Source organism: Aegilops tauschii, chromosome 7 (assembly GCF_002575655.3).
Source record: "Aegilops tauschii subsp. strangulata cultivar AL8/78 chromosome 7, Aet v6.0, whole genome shotgun sequence".
NCBI lineage: Eukaryota > Viridiplantae > Streptophyta > Magnoliopsida > Poales > Poaceae > Aegilops > Aegilops tauschii.
Window position 1 is genome coordinate 21,600,400 of NC_053041.3, and position 16,850 is coordinate 21,617,249.

Consider the following 16,850-nt stretch of genomic DNA (forward strand, 5'->3'; position numbering starts at 1 on the left):
TAAAAAAGCCCTCCTGCGCACGACTCGCCACACGACCGTGGCCACGACACCGCGATCTCCATCCCCCGCGTTCGATCAGCTGAGTCGAGTTGCCATGGGTTTGCTCCACTAAGGGTTTACTCGGCCGTACTCTCCTTTATTTATAGGGGATCGGTTAAGAGTTGCCATTAGGAGGGAGGAGGCTACAAAACAAAAACAAAAAAATAGGTAGGGTAGGATTGTATAATCAAGTATGTTGCTTTTGGAGCATGTACATAGGTATAGTATCGTCGATGGAGTACAAACCTGCAAACTCTACAAAGAAAACAAACATTTTTTTTTAATAACAGGCGAACTATTAGACCAAAATTCAAGGCATTTCAAATAAATTTCGAACTTCAAAAATCAAAAGTCTGCAATCTGCACCCAGGCACACCATTCCAGAGCTTTGACGCCCTTTTCTGCTCTCTTCCTGGACACAAGTAGGAACTCACACTGCGTACTTTCCAACAAAATCATTGTTCACATCCCAAGAAGTTAAATACAATTCGAACCATTATTCAGATCAGTTAATTTCGCCGGCGGGGGGACTCATACCCGATTTATTTTACCCCACGCGTATTACAAAACCCATAGGATTTTCGGCAAATTTTTATTCACCTAACAAAACTTCGCTCATCTTAATTCTTACTGATGATGACTCTACAGCGGCTGTGGCCTGCTCTGCACTATGTAGATGTCCTCCCCGACCATGCAGCCCTCCACGTCCTGGGCGCTCCCGAACCTCTGCTCCAGGTACTGCCCCACGGCGGCGAGCCGCTGCCCGAACTTCTGCCTGAAGGTCCGATCAACGGACAGCGGCTTCGTGCTGTAGTCGACGGTGAGCTTCACCACCTCACCGTCGGTGGGGCCCGAGCTGAGCACCCGCATCTCCTCGCTGAAGTTGGCGAAGGCCAGGGTGGCGACGTCGGTGTCAAACTTGTCGCAGGAGAGACGCCACGGGGTGCCGCGGGTGCCCGCGGCGAGGGTCTCGCCCAGCCCCGGAGCTACCTCGGCCTCGACGACCCTGGTGTCGTGATCTGAGGGGCTGACGGTGTGGAGCACGAAAGAGAGCTCCGGCTCCAGCATCTCCTGCACCAGGACGGCCATCTTGGCGTCCCCCTGGGGCACGCCAGCCACCCGGCGGCTGAGGATGGCCCTCCGAGTGTACAGGGAGGCCCAGACCCGCGCTACTGCGGACCCGAAGTTGGTTGGGTCTGAGAGGCTGACATTGGGGATGGACTCATAGAGCCCTGCAGCTGACATCCCGGCCAGGTCTTCCACATTGGCGCTGGACCTGACGATCAGCCGTCCGTCCTCGGGGAAGATTATTTTCAGGGATTTGATGGCTTCTTCGGTTGGTGAAAGTAGCGAGACTATTGCTTGTAGCTCGGATGATAGGGTGTCGAGTTCACCATTTTCGATTTCAGCTGTCTCAATCTTGTCTAGAAGGCTTGTAAACGATTCCAGTGATCCACTTTTCTTGAGGGCATCCTCCATTGATCCAAATGGAAGCACAGCCCCAGAAGGAACTTTGAATGCTGCTGGAATTCCTTGATCGTTGTAAACTAACCAATGACAAAATAGAAAAAAAAAATAAGATCACAAATTATTTGCACAAAATAATTAGGAGAAAATGTTTCTATTACATGAGTTATGATATTTTAGGCGACAATCTTAACCATATCGTTACCATTAGCAGAACCTCCATCATAAATAAATAAAATAAGCTCACTACCATGGATTGATGGATAGCACTACATACTGACTATGTATACATAAAATGAGTTATATATTTGATAGGTACAGGATTAGATGATCTACCATCGGTGTATTGAGATTCTACCAAAATTATACCGAAGAACAATGGCACTTGCAGCAAAAGACCAGGGTGTACTTTGTTTTCATATGAAAATGTGGAATTAGATTTATATACTATTTTATGTTAAGCACTTTCGGCTTCCCAGTTTTTAATCAGAAGTGTACTATACCCAGCCATTCAAAAGTGAATGTTTACTTAACAGTTGACAGTAAGAAAGTTGAAGAGCATCTCACTCTATTCAAAATGCCCTGCTTTTGAGCAGAAATGTATTATACCCAGCTATCCAAGCAACTTGACTGAATGTCTGAATCTTTACTTGACACTGAGAAAATTTAAAGAGCATCTCACTATTCAAAATGCCTGGCTTTTAAAAATTATATGGTAAACTTCCTAAACCTCTTAGCAGTTTGATCTTGCAACACTTGTTAGTTTCCATTCACAAGAATGTTGGAAAACAAATATAGAAATAACTTTAATGAATGTTACTGCAAAAATATACCTTTATTTGACAGTGAGGCCAGCACAGAAAGAGTTCCACAAGCTTTAGCTTTAGCACCAGATGATTCAACTGATGCTTCTGCAAGCTCCAGAACACTGGAACTACCATTTTCGCCTGAAGTATAGCTTTTGGGCTGAAATGTTGTCCCATGGAGAACAGAGAAAATGAATAAGTAGGGGTAACAGAAAAAATATGCAGGATCCTAGGAACATCTAGTGTAACATGTAATGAACAGGAGACAGGTATGTCTGTTACATGTGTATTAACAATGAAGAAAAATAACATACCTCAGACACGTTCGACAACTCGTCTGTAGCCAGTGGTGAAGAGAACGAATTTGATGGTTTCTGTATAATGGCTGGCTCTGAAGATATGTCGCTGACATTTCCATCTGAAACTGACAACTCAACATCACTGGATGATGCTCCCAACCTGTAATAAATCAAAGCGAATTTTGTCTAGTTCCCACAGACACACAAAAAACCTGGACCTCTATACTGATGCCACCTTCAACCAAATTCTTGACGGAAAACATAAAAAACCATGCATACGAAAATAGAGCATAACCTGACATGTTTTCCCTCAAGCAACCTCATATCTGCAATTTTCTCATCATCTTCACAAGTTACAAATACAACTTGCTCCTGTAAACATGCCAGCAGTTGCAATATTTCAGGAACTGTTGCCAGTATAAGTATAAGAAAACAGGTTTGGCAAGACTAACTTGACGAGCTCTAACACCAAGATGTGATAGGTGAGGTAACTCTTGTAGAAGAATAACACCCACTATATTATCGCCAGCAGCTTTAACCTGTCAAATAAAGAAAAAACCCTGGCTATATAAGTGATTTGGGGAGACAGGATCGGTAAATCAAGAATTTTGATGTTCCAAAATTACCTCTTCATCTCCATCAGCCTTATTTACAAGTAGAACCACAGGTCCTTTGATGGATGAAGGCAATGATCCAGGAATGATTCTTTCTACCTAAATAAACAAACCATTGCAATAGAAGCCTGAGTTTTGACTGTAATACAGCCAGAAAGGATAGCAAGGGTTCCAAAATTTGTTAAGGAGTAATACTCGGTGCTTTTAACAAGTAGAAACTGGTTCGGTCAGATTCAAAACCAAAGTTTAATTTGGCTGGTTACTACTAATTAATTTTCATATCCATTTGGTTATCTCTAGGCCAGACTAGATATCAATTTGACATGAGGCCATACAGAATTCAAGTATCTGACCTGATGTAATGTCAAAATATCATGTAGCCTGTGCTCACACAAATATGCCTCGCATGGCCCAGGCCCAAACCTAATTAAATTAGGCATAAAGTCTACGAGAATTTACACAATTTTTTTTTGAAACCAAACAAATGTATTATGTATGCCAATGAAAAATATTTTTTTCTTTGCAAAATGCGACTATGGTTGAAGGGACTGACTGGGATTTAATTTGCTCGCACAAGCTCACCCTTCTGAAAACTATGAAATGTTCACCCAACTGACACTGGTTATATTTCTGTTCTAGGCGTGATGTTGAACAACTTGTGGGCAATCTACACAGCACAGGACAAAGTGGCTTATGCATGCAACTCATCTGAAGCTGATTGGGAGCGCACTAGCCTAGAGCAGGTGGCTCCCCGCTGGAGGGCTTTAAATTGCAGCAGGCTACAGTATTCACATCAAGCTGGCCCATAGCACAAATGATATCTTCAAATGGCATGGATCATAGTATGTAAGTAGCAATAGGATTAACAACCTGCTGCATTGCAAAATAAGTGTTCAGGTTCTTTCCCCCTCAAAACAGTAATATTTTCCTATGTAACATCATGCCAACATGGCAGCAAAACATACGGAAGCTTATCGCAAGAATCTTTCTGCTTTCCTGCATAGTTCCAGAAGATACCTGTATCAGGGCTCCATGGGCTACTCCAGGAACAAGAACATCCCAGCCGGACGATCCAATTACTACTCGAACAGCTTTCAAAAGTACAGTGCAAAGTTTGGAGACCTGAAAAATAACACTAGAAAGTACATAAGAAGTTAGGATTGCCAGGATTATATGCAACAATAAACTACTGTGATTTGGAAGAGAAAAAAAAGGATTACCCAGCACGAATTTCAGCCTCAGTGTAAGTTCTCACACTGTTCTCTGGTATTCCAAGGGCATTCCCAAGGACCTACAGAAGCAGACAGTTACAAAATGTTAAGGTGCTATTTGTGATAACAGAGTCCACTTTTCTATTGGTGAAGCACCAAAATTTACAAGCTCAGTTAGTTGGAGTGTGTCATGGATGCAACTTCCTGAAGCGGCATTCTTTTTGGAAAAGACTGGCAAGGAAGTAGCGGTCACGCTAACAAATAGTAATGTCAACGGCAAAAATAGAACAAAAGCGGAAACAGGAGGCAAAAATTAGGGACAACGATGGCACAACCAAGATGGCCAATATTTTGGGTAGCAATTGTTTTCCCTACATAATGTATATAAAGGTTAGGGTGTTTGGTTTGGCCAACCATTTCCTTGTGCATTTGTTTAGTTTAAGGAATGGCTCCAGCTTATCTCCCACAAGCATAAAGTTAGTAGTAAAATGGGGAATGGGATCATCAAGCCAAAATCAAGAGATAGTAATCTCATGATGGGGTGGTTCCAGAAACCAAATACTCCAGGAGTTCAAAATTTCTCTAACTTGAATTACCCATTAGTCCATGACTAACATTCTAATCAGGTGGTCTGACAAACCAGTATAGGACAAACCATGCAGTTCTGATCCATCAAGCGGTAGGCAGAGGACACATTCACTGGGAAAAACTCTCACCTTGACATTTTCAGGGAATACAGAAAGAAGTGCTTCAGAATACTCTTCCGTTAATCTCCTTGCTCTATCAAGTGTAGCTTTAAGTCTTAGTGCCCAAATATACTTGCCGTCTTCACTGCCTATAATCATGACATGCTTTCAGGGCACTCCTAACTATAACAGGAACATACAAAGGGTGAGACATTCACGATAGATGTTAAAGAAGAAAAGGGCACCTTCACTTTCACATAGACCTTCCTTCTTCCAAGAAAGAAGCTCATTCCCTATAGCAATGCATTCCTCTGGCTTCCAACCTGAAAAGCTAACTTGATTGACGCCAATAATAAGGGCATCAAGGGTATCGTCCCATACACTTGTATTTCCAGCCACACATTGTGCAAGTGAAGCTGATCCACCTGAACCTTCAAGACCATTGATATATCTGTTATGGCACAAGAGCAAAGCAAATAAACTCAATGTATCTCCTGAAGAAGAATCTAAGTTTATAACGGTAGATCCTTTATTCTGACAATATTAACATAGCCAGGCAAATAAACTCAAACAACTTGCAAAATAAATTAGCAGCAGCTGGTACCGTTCCAGTAAGTGACAGTGTTATTTATCTATTAACATAAGTGAGCTAAACAAAGTACAAGACAATATGTTGATTACCTACCAGCATACCTTATACTAAAATGAATCAGAAGCGTTGGGTTATTTCATCTCTATACAGTGAGTGTTATAGCTTTAGTGGAAGGGGGTCAACAGCAGGGAAGAATGAGGATCTCAGGCTTTGATCACATCGGACAACAACATGGTGTACGCAAGGTGTCGCTGCCCCAGAAACAGCAGAACTTGTTCCTGGCCGTAACAGTGGACTCTGTTAACTTTGGTTCACCAAAAGGGAATTTGATTATTTCTTACCAAGCAATCAGCTGATGACAATGTCTTTAAGTTGGTGCTGCTAACGACCATATCTAGCTCAAGAGATATAATAGCTAACCAGATTAAGCATATTCTAAACTAACTTACATAAGCCAACTCGATTTCCAGCGTGCCCTTGAAGTATTGTGCATGTCTAGCTAAGCTGGACAGGTGCCTGACAGGCTACCATGTACTGTCATCTGCTCTGGTTCAATAAGCAGGTGATGATATGTTACACCCAGAAACAAGCCCACAACATCTCCTATTCTCCTCCCTCGTGGAAATACAGCGCAACCTCGAGATGGAATGCACGATGGCAATGGCAGAATCGCTAGCATTCTGTACTACAGGATCAGCAATTCCAGAACCTTGCATTCTCTCTCCAGGAATGCCAGTAAGACATCCTCCCTCATGGGGTAGGTGTTAGCTCAGGGTGTACCTTTCATTTGCGTGGGTAGGGTATGAGAGGTGGGAATGAACCGAATGGTTTCCTAGGAAGAAGAGTAGGTGGGCTTGGTTCTTAAATTTGGTGTGCCCCTGGCCCAGGACTACATTGGTGCATGGGGTAGGAGGGGCCTGAGGACGTGGCTAGGTGTAGCAATTGAAGACAACGCTTGAAAGGGTGGCGTGTGGGCGATGGTTGTCAGGATGGTCAGAACAGTTGCGAGTTATGATACACGATACAACTTGCAGCTTGATGATACAAATAGCCCTTTATTCTACAGTGCTGCAAAATTGTTCTGTGACTTGTAGCTCAATGATACAAATAGCCCTTTATTCTACAGTTCTGCAAATTACTCTATAACTGAAGAAGACCAAATTAATAACGTTGCATTGAAAAAACATCATATGATTTGTAGGAAAGCGCAAAATTTGGTTTAAGTTAATGAATTCATTACCTGCTTAACAAAACAAAAGAATAATCCTCAAGACCAATCTCACAAAGGCGCCACTGCAGAATTTCAATAAGTAAATATAATTGAAAATGTATGCAACAAATTTGAACAAACTTTCTGTGTTGTGTTTTGATCAAATAACCTTTTGTCGCATTGCTATACCGGCATCAGTCGCATCATTTCTAAGGCCACTTTCAAGGCCCTTCATTAGAACTGATCTCAATGAAGACAATGACTGCAAGGTCTTCATCACAACTTGAATGTTCGCAGCATCCACTTGGTCCAAACTCTGAAAATACTCGATAAAAGAACTTCCATTAGACAATATACGAATGGTGCATGATAACTGAAGCAATGGGTCTATTCTACAATTCTACAACTGAAATGGTAGAAAGTGGACTGTCATGACACACAATAAGCTAGTAAGCAGTCTATTACTGAGTACGTAGATGTAAACATCATATCTTATGAAGGTATTCAGATTCACAAGACTGCAGTGCATCGTGAACGCCACTGAAACAAGCTGGAGTTAGATGCTGCCTATACAACTGCAAACATATAGAATGACGTCATGCAGAACTTGGTAACATAATTCACATTTCTAAACATTGTTTGCTTGTTTATATTAGATGATCAGAGGGCAGAAATGTTTGAATTTAAAAAGAAAGCACAGAAATGTGCCTGAATTATTGAAAGCTGTGAAGTACCAGTATTAGCTTGTATAACACGCTGAAATATGAAAGAACGAAAAATCACTGTTTTTAGTAAAATTTACCTGTTTGGTTTTGACAAATGATGACAGTGCTTCTAAGCCAGAATCATTCAAAGATTCCTTGATGGATTCCAGTTGTTCAAACAGGCTGCAGAATTGCCAAATACCATGTTACATATCATGCATTAAAATGAATTTTATTTTTATCATTCCTATACAAAACCATTTGATGACCATCAGATAAGTGTTCATTGCTACAGAAAACATTTGATGCTCAGTGAAGGGGCTGTTTTTATAGTTGTTCATCGAATTGTCTCTTTTAGCTTCAAGGTTGCGTGAAAACTAGCACTCTAGCAGTACACATCTAATATACATTAGTCAAGTACTCCCTCCGTAAAGAAATATAAGAGCATTTAGATCACTATTACAGAGGGAGTACTAACATTTAGTATTCTAGATTCTTACTTGCACATCAAAGCAGGTAGGGTCAGTATATAGTTTAAATTATAATTATATCTTTCACTAGCTCCAATTTATGCCCCTGTGCTTCATGTTGAATTATTGTTTATAACTTTGTTAGTATCATGGTAAATATATGAAATGCTTACTACCAGAATAACTGCAGTCAATCTTCTATTCTCTTGTTTCTGGGCAGCTCCTTTTTACTCTTTATGAGAACAGTTCCATAAGGTGCCTAAGGACATACAAGTCTTCTACGTACCATATTATAAAAAAGAAGTTTTCTGCCACTAATTTTTTGTTTATTGATTTTGGTGCAATCTTCTGTCCTCAATTCTTTATCACTATCAAAATTGTATTTCTGTATCAATACTTCAAAACGCAATAGGTCAGGAATTAGAAATTCCGAACTGATGTCAATATCTTTCAGTAGGATCAAAAAGTTCAGAAAGAGTCAAAGTTCCATTAGTTTAGTTTAGCAAATAGATATTCTGGAAGTAGAAAATATGGGAAATAAAGAGTTAGACAACCTGCCGGCATTAAAGAAGTCTTTTAGTTCGCTATAAAATATTTGGAATTGTTCGACAAAAGCTCCATTGTATTCTCCAGGGTTCTTTGTAATCCTAGTAAGCATGGCTTCTGTAGCAACAAGATCCTCAGGGCCAGCACTTCGGTGAAGCTTGTTTTGTATGGTATGCTTGATTTCTTGCTGTTGACAGTAGAAGATGGAGTGAGTTGCAAATAATCGGATCGAAAGTTACTCTATACTCTCGGAAGAGATCATCACCTTGAGCTCATGTGGGATGTCATTGCGATGAGCAATATCACGAATTCGTGTTAGAGGGACAGTGGCAGTAAACTCTGACTTAAAGGAAGGTAAACAAGGATGAATCTTGCGAATCACAAGCACATCCTGCACGAATGTACATGGAAATATGAAAGTGATAAATAATTGATATTTAGTAAGTATTAGGTTGCACATTTAAATTTAATTAACCTTAAACATTACATTGTTAGCGAAAGAATTATATAACAGTAACGAAGTGACAGTAGCAAAGTCAGACTAGTTCATCTTAGCTAAAGGCACAGTGATCAAAATTACAGATAGTCAAATACTTAGAATAGATGCTGATGGTTATCTAGCAGTTGTGATGGAAAGAGCAAACCTCAGGTGATATGCCTTTTGTGTAGTACATCTTTTCAAGTTCACGGAAAATTTGCCTCGATATCTCAGCATGTTTGTTGGGTCGGTAATGACCGCCATCTTCGGAACAAGATATCTGACCTGTATAAATCCACTGCAATAGAGGGAACCAATTAAAAATATATTAATATACTCCCTCCATTCCCTTATACAAGGCCACAAACTCATATTACAGGTACCAAGATAAAATTTATGACTCCTTTGCAAGTTAACTTTTCTTTTCGTTAACCGGGATCATTAATACACCACAAGCATGCAACGAATGAATGGGAAGGAAGTGGCTGAGTGCCATTATGACTACATGTATATAAGTATAAAAAAGTTGCTAGTACGAGGAAACATCATTAATTTTTGCCTCGACTACTGTTGGTGGCCTTGTATTGATGCAAAATGTATTTTTGATAGTGGCCTTGTATAAGGGAATAGAGGGAGTACTTTTTATCAGTCTCTGTTTTCAGATTAACAATTTACAAAACAAAATTAGTTTTCCAGGAAAATGCTGACAAATAGCATATTAAACTGCAATTCAAGAAAGATTTAAATAAATAGCAGATCGTATGTTTTCTGGTGAATGTTTTTACAAGGGAAAATTAGTTTTCCAAGAATTATAATGACAAATAGCATAGTAAAGTGCAGTTGGAGAAACCTTCAAATAAATAGCAGAGCATATAAGAGCCTCCAATCTACTTTGGTCATCAACAGGTTCTGACACAAGCCGGCGAACAAGATCTAACTGCAAGAAAAAAACACTTATTAAAAGAAGCTATTAGCATTACATTGAATGTAATCTTTCTAAAAAGACATCAAGTCACAGGGTGCGGACTGTGCCGCCCCCTGATTGTTATCTTTCTGTTTGTTTCATAAAAGGAAGGTTAAATATTTAAACAGAAGCAAGTGACCAACGTGGGAGCCTTGGGCCTTGTACAGTGCAAGGTGCTTATGGGAGGTGCTTAGAGGCATAAACCAGTTTTTCTTTAACAAGTTCACAAAAGATACTTTCAGTTATGACAGCCACTACCAAAAGGGAAACAGATAACTATCAACTATACAACATTGCTGCATCCGCTCAGGTGAGGTCCTGAAAGTACTATACACTTCCATCTGTTGATATTCGAATTTCAGTGTTGAGCTTTTACTTTTAGAATAACAGAATATGGAATACTAGACCTTTTTGACAGGGTCAAAAACAAATCAAGCCAACTTACCTTCTGCCACCAGTTCTTAGACGATTTATCACCCTCAACCAATTTCAGTGCCATTCCACCAAGCCCGGCTGTATCCCACATCCTGTCACTCGACTTATTCCCATGCTCATTTGACCTCATGAAAACAGCTTCGCTGCCTTGCCATTGCCCACCAAATGAGCTCGAGTCAGTCCCCGGCGCTGAACTGGCAGCTGAAACATCTCCAGCCGTTTGTGGAACAACATGTTTGGGTGCTCTATCAACCTTTGGTGTTCCCGAAGGACCTAAAGGCTCTTCTGTCTTATCCCAGTTGCACGCTATATCAAGTGTACCACCTTTTGGCAGCTGAATGGCACGGTTGTCACCACCCTCCCATGTCTTGTCATTTCCTCCTTTCGAAACTATCACAAACTTGAACTCCACAAGTGCTTCGCTGGGGAGCTCCAGCTGGCAGACCCAGCCATCCTGTGTCCAATCCAGTTCGACGTGTTGCTTCCATGCCCCAAGCTCCTTTGCCGAACCTATGATACCAACATGCTCACCATACTTAACCTGGTGCTCTAAACAAACCTGGAGCAGCACCGAACCCGACTTTGAAGGATCTGCTCTGCTTTTCTCCTTTGTTCTGCAGTAAGCAGCAAAACATATAAGCTGCGGTCATTAAATTATCCAGAAAATGGAAATGGGTAATAAACTGCACAGCTGCATTTGTGCAGAGGACATTGTGGAATGAACTGTTTCAGTTTGCCGACCTCACTCAGTACCATATGCCAGATAGACATATAAAGCATTGTGAAGGGAGAAAAAAAAACAGCAGAGTGATGAATTAAGAGTGACCTGCCTGACAGTGACAGGGGATGACACGGAACATGGGTCCAGTGCATCAGATTCAATAAGCATCTAAAATGCTATAATGGGAAATATCTTGCATGCCGCTTTATGAAACACTGAATTTCTGACCCGGTTTGTGCGGAACTGCATTAAATTCACCGCTGGATCGGCGGTTAGTTTGACTGAACCCTGCCATCAGAAGCCGGTTTAGGATCAAAGTGCGCTAGATCGGTTTTTTCGTGGCTCTGCTATCATTAGCCGCGCTACACCTCTATCTACACGCTTCCGGCGCCACTGGCCGTGGTGCATGCTTGTTCAGTAGGGCTGCGGGCGCCCGGCCATTAGATGGTGAGATGGACCTACGGCTGCAGAGCGCGACCATCATTGTTCTGCTAGGAAAGTGATGGTGATGGTGATGGGCTTCCCGATCATGAGGCGTGATGGACCAACTAGTGCAATCGTCATTATAAAGCTACTACAAGGGACTTCCATCCATAAGAAGAAGAGGAGGATTCCGTCCCCCATCCAATCCACCCGAGACGAGAGCCTCACCAAAGCAAACTGACAGATTAGGAGATGGGAAAAAAGAGGCAGGAGGCATTACATCTCCGAGGCGGCGGATCCGGCGCGGCACGAGAACCTGCCGCTCAGCCTCCGTCTCCCCGGGAGGAGGGCGCCGGCCCGCGGCAGCAGCAGCGCGGCCGCGGACGCGGAGGACGGCGGGGGAGCGGCGAGGCGCGGCCTGGCGGCGGCGGTGGCGAGCGAGGGGTCGAGCGACGCCATGGGTGTCAATCCGCCGAACAGGTGGTGGGCGGCGATCGCTTCCGTCGGTGTTTGTTTTCTAGGGGGGCGGTGGCGTCGGGATGGGCGCGGCGCGAGGAGGGCGGAGTGGAGTGGAAGCGACGAGAGAGCCCAAAGAAACAGAGGCGGAGGAGAGGAGGGAGGCGCCCCGGAACGAGTGGACGTGGTTCCCGTGCCCGGTTTCACGGATCTCTCGCGCCCGCCCGCCCGCCCCCCGGTCGCCGCGCGCTATCCCCTATTCCCTCCCCTCTCGGGGCACAGCTGCACATTGTCTCTCTCTCTCTCTCAAAAAAAAAGAGCAGCATTAGCCACGTGTCCAGCAAACCATGTATCCTGGCTGACAAGGCAGTCTTATCTTAGAACATACTAATTGGTTTGATGGCAAAAGTTGACACGTCAAATTTTGGCAACTGCCGAATATTGGCTAGAGATTGGTTGCTTGCCAATTCTCGTTCCCAATCTCACGAAAAGTTGCCAAATGTTGGTAACTTTTAATTTTGCCAAATGTTGGCTTGCCAAATATTGGCAATCCCAAATGTTGGCAGCAAATCAATTATGCTCTTAATCCGTTACTAATTCAGATGAAGCAAAAAGAGTGTGTACAATGGGCCGTCCAAAGGGAAAAAATGTTTATTTAATTTATTACTTGGAAAGCAGGCTCTAATTCATTATAAAAGTTCACCATAAGCACAAAAGCATCCGAAACATAATGGTAAGATTTACATTGAGGTTCTTGGACCACCGAACGACCACTGACGCCACCAAAATAGAGTCGTCGACGCGTCACTGTTGCCGGTCCCGAACCAGAGGCGGGCTAACCTTGTCGATAACATCCAGAAAAAGTCTTCATGCATGCATCCCTATCTAAGGACCAGCGCCCCGGAGTTGCAGTCTCATCATTAAACCCTTGAAAATTGAACTGAAGCGTCTGACACCAACTCTCGCGGTCTTCCACATACAGCGGGAAAACCCTAACCTCATTGTACCCTGACGGACAAACTCGACGATCGAGAAGCTCAAAAGACCAACTCAGAGATGAAGCGTCACCATCCGCCACAATTTCACCCCTGTGAGGACTAATAAAACCTAAACTACTAGTCGGACCAAGGCGCTCGGAAATAAAAATAAATTGCACGGTTGTGTTTCAACGATATATTGTATCGTAGGAGAAGCCTTACATGCTCAAAATCTCAACTCGAGCCATCGGCAAGGAGTGTATGTCTCGGGTCGATAGTTTGGGGGCGGCGATCACGTTGTTGACGGTGGTGCAGCTTAAACTTGCTCTGAGACCTCATCGACCACAATGGTTTTGGTCCACCAAAGGCAAGGCCAACACAGGGGCCCGGTGGCTGTTAAATAAACACAGGGTCTTGGTGTTTGCTATAAAAACATAGGGTCTTGGTGTTTGCTATAAAAACATAGGGTGTTGGTGAGAAAAACCGATACTCTACTTTGTCAACATGTTTACAGAACACATGCAATCATCTGTAATATTATTTGTCTCTGTTGCCATGGGTAGAAATGAGCATTGTGTAAATACTCACCCTTGGTACTGGAAAATACGCGCTGCAAGGATACCCTTTAACTAGTGAAATCCCTAAAAAAAAAGCAGCTGAGGCCTAAACCCACAAAGAAAAATAACGCGGCCCAGTAGAAAAGGATCAAATAAAATGTTGCCAGGCGTGGCCCATATAAAGACGAAAAGAATGCGATCGGTGCCCTTGGTGCGCACGCGCACGTCTAAAACCCTACAAAAAAGCCTAACCTATAATCCCTAACCAGATCGGCACACGAGCACGCTGCGGCGCCGCCGCACATGGCCTTCCGGCCAGTGCCCACGCGCCACCAGGCGCCGTCCTCTGGCGCCCTACGCTCCTCCTCCTCCGCCGAAGCCCGCCACGGCAACACCGTACCCCCTCTCCGCCGCGCGCCGTCGACATCCTGCTGTGTTGCACGCCTGCAACAACTTCTCGCCCTGTACACTGCCCAACGAGCAGGGTAAGTCTTTTCCTTCTTTGCAGGTGACGTGATCGGTAAGTCCATCAAGCAAGCTAGCTTATGCATGTTCATGTGTAGTACTTCCTCCGTTCGGAAATACTTGTTATCAAAATAGATAAAAAGAAATGTATCTAGACGTATTTTCAGACGAAGGAAGTAGATCTTATGACAGTCCAGCACAACAATGGAAGCCAGTCCCAGTATTCCCGTCCACAGATTCCGTTAATTGCACAAACTTTTTTCTGCTTAGCTTTGACAACTGTAGCGTGGGTGACCTAGCTACAACTTGACACACAATGTTAATTTGCTTATATGGGAAGCTTGTCCTAATGATTTCACGATGAACCAGTAGCAATACAATTGTATCTTAGCTTTTAATATTTTACAGGTTACAAGAGAAGTTAGATAATTAGACACGTGTATGTATATCAGTTTGTCTAATTCACATCTAGATGTTTTCTAAGGATGTCACATTTAATCTCCCATAAATAACATGACAAGATTCATACTGATATGAGTTTGTCGGAAGCACAGGAACTTTGCATCCCCATCTAGAGACCTTCAATGCAGACTTTGCAACTTGGAGCGCAAGGTTTACATTGTTGACCATAGTTTTGAATACATTCTTCCCCAAAGTAGGTATTGGAAGCCGGTCCATAATTGATGCATTTTTTATTTTGATATAAGACGAACATTAGGAATAGCCCAATAATATTCGGAGGCAACAAAATTTATAGCGGTGCATACATTTAGAAATACATTAATTATTAAGGCCAAATAAACTATTCTTAGTAACGAAGAATTAAAATCTTACCATATCACATTCTGAAATATGATATTTCATTGCTATCAAGCTAACTATCAAACAACTATGTTAACCTAGCAAACTTCCATATTGTCATGACAACTTCGGCGCCGTGCATAGTGGGACAAGGGCTAACTAATAATAAAGATAACATTAGTTATATGACACAAAATATAATATGTGATTATAGTAACTTACACAAAAGTTTAGATCCATGTAGTGAACTGGAATGTCTTTAACAAGATGGATGTCGTGGCACCGTAGTATCCGCATAATAACCATATTAAAGCAATTAACATCCATGTATTCATTATCTTTTAATATGTTCCTTATTTTCTTAAATTTTAGACAAATAAGGAACATATTAAGAAATGATGAATACATGGGTGTTGATTGCTTTAATATAGCTATTTGGATAGTAGTGTGCCACGACATCCAGCTTTTAGAGACATTCCAGTTCACTACATGAATCTAAACATTTGTGTAAGTTAATATAATCACATATTGCATTTGCCTCATACTACTAATGTTTTCTTATTGCTATCTTAGTTGATGTACCACTATGCATGAGACCCAGGTCATGGTGACAATATGGACGTTGTGAGGTTGACACAATTGTTTGATAGCTGGCCTGATAACAATGAGTACCATATTTCAGAATGTGATATGATAAGATTTTAATTTTGTGTTGCTAAGAGTGTTTACTTGGCTTAATGATTGATTTTAAATGTATGCATTTTCGCAAATTTTATTGTCTTAGGCTATTCTTGGGTCAAAATTTTAAAAAATATGTCTATTTTGGACCTGCTTTTAATACCTACTTTGGGGAAGGATATACTTAAAACTATGGTTAACAATGTAGAAACCCTACATTGAAGGACGAAGTCTTTATATATATGGGGATGCAAAGTTCATGTTGTTCCAACAAACTCATATGGGTATAAATCTTGTCAGTGCATTACAATCCTATTTGTTTCAATTCAAAACACAATGTAACATTTTATACATGCAGTGCTTTGTTGGGTATTTGATTTTTAATTTCACACTCATGGCACCATGGAGCACTACATATTTCAATATCCAGGGTGAGTATATACATGTTGCACTTGATTTTTTTTTTAAATATATTTTTTATGTAATGCATATGTGGGATGATTTGAACCGAGGATACGATTTTTGTTACCTATTTTGAAGTATTAAGAAATGAAGCTCTAAACAATATACTACCAATGGAATGAAGCATTATATATCGCATTAATATATGGACCTTCAAGAGAGAATCATCATCATCATCAAAAAATAAATACTAGAAAATGTTTCTTAGTTGTTATTTTCATATATATTTTTAACTAACTATAATACATTTATGTGATCATGATTTTTATGTGAAGACATGTGTGTGTATCATTACACACGCGCGCACACATCGCTGGGCAAGAGACACATTTAAATGACTTTGTAAAATAAACTTGCCAGATAGAAATAATATTCAAGCTAATCTATAATAAAATATCTAGGGCTTCATAGCGAACGACGAACGTTCGCCATTAGCATTTCCGATGATTATAAACTCTAAAACGACCATGTTAGACTTTGCTGGACTGGAGGGAGGGGCAAGCAGACTAACATTGCCCCCGCGCTAGGACTAGGGGCAGGAGAACCAATGGAAAAAATAGCATGGCCCTTAAAATATGCTATTAGCGTGCTATAGTTATAGCATGCTATTAGCGAGACATTATACACTAATTTATTTAGCGAGACAAACACTATAGCACCATAGCGAGCTATTTTTTCACCGGAGAATGCTTCATCTCCGGCCAAGCGCCCCCTAGCGAATGGACCGCCCTTCTCGGCCAAGCCCCCCTTCTCTCACCGGGCGCGGCCGCCACAAAGTGGAACCCTCGA

The 16,850-nt window shown here is 41.8% G+C and overlaps 1 protein-coding gene across 1 annotated transcript; it reads right to left on the bottom strand.

The window, feature by feature from the left end:
- Window positions 1-482: 482 nt before the first annotated feature.
- Window positions 483-12,401, bottom strand: LOC109781965 (phosphoglucan, water dikinase, chloroplastic). The gene is made up of 19 exons (XM_020340556.4): window positions 11,946-12,401; window positions 10,532-11,135; window positions 9,973-10,059; window positions 9,289-9,420; window positions 8,910-9,035; window positions 8,653-8,831; window positions 7,727-7,811; window positions 7,094-7,240; window positions 6,955-7,007; window positions 5,368-5,573; window positions 5,153-5,271; window positions 4,446-4,516; window positions 4,243-4,360; window positions 3,238-3,324; window positions 3,064-3,150; window positions 2,907-2,983; window positions 2,627-2,771; window positions 2,340-2,472; window positions 483-1,586 (listed from the first exon to the last, which is right to left on the bottom strand). The coding sequence occupies exons 1-19, from the start codon at window positions 12,122-12,124 to the stop codon at window positions 682-684; spliced, it is 3,540 nt and encodes a 1,179-aa protein (XP_020196145.1). The 5' UTR covers window positions 12,125-12,401; the 3' UTR covers window positions 483-681.
- Window positions 12,402-16,850: the final 4,449 nt, after the last annotated feature.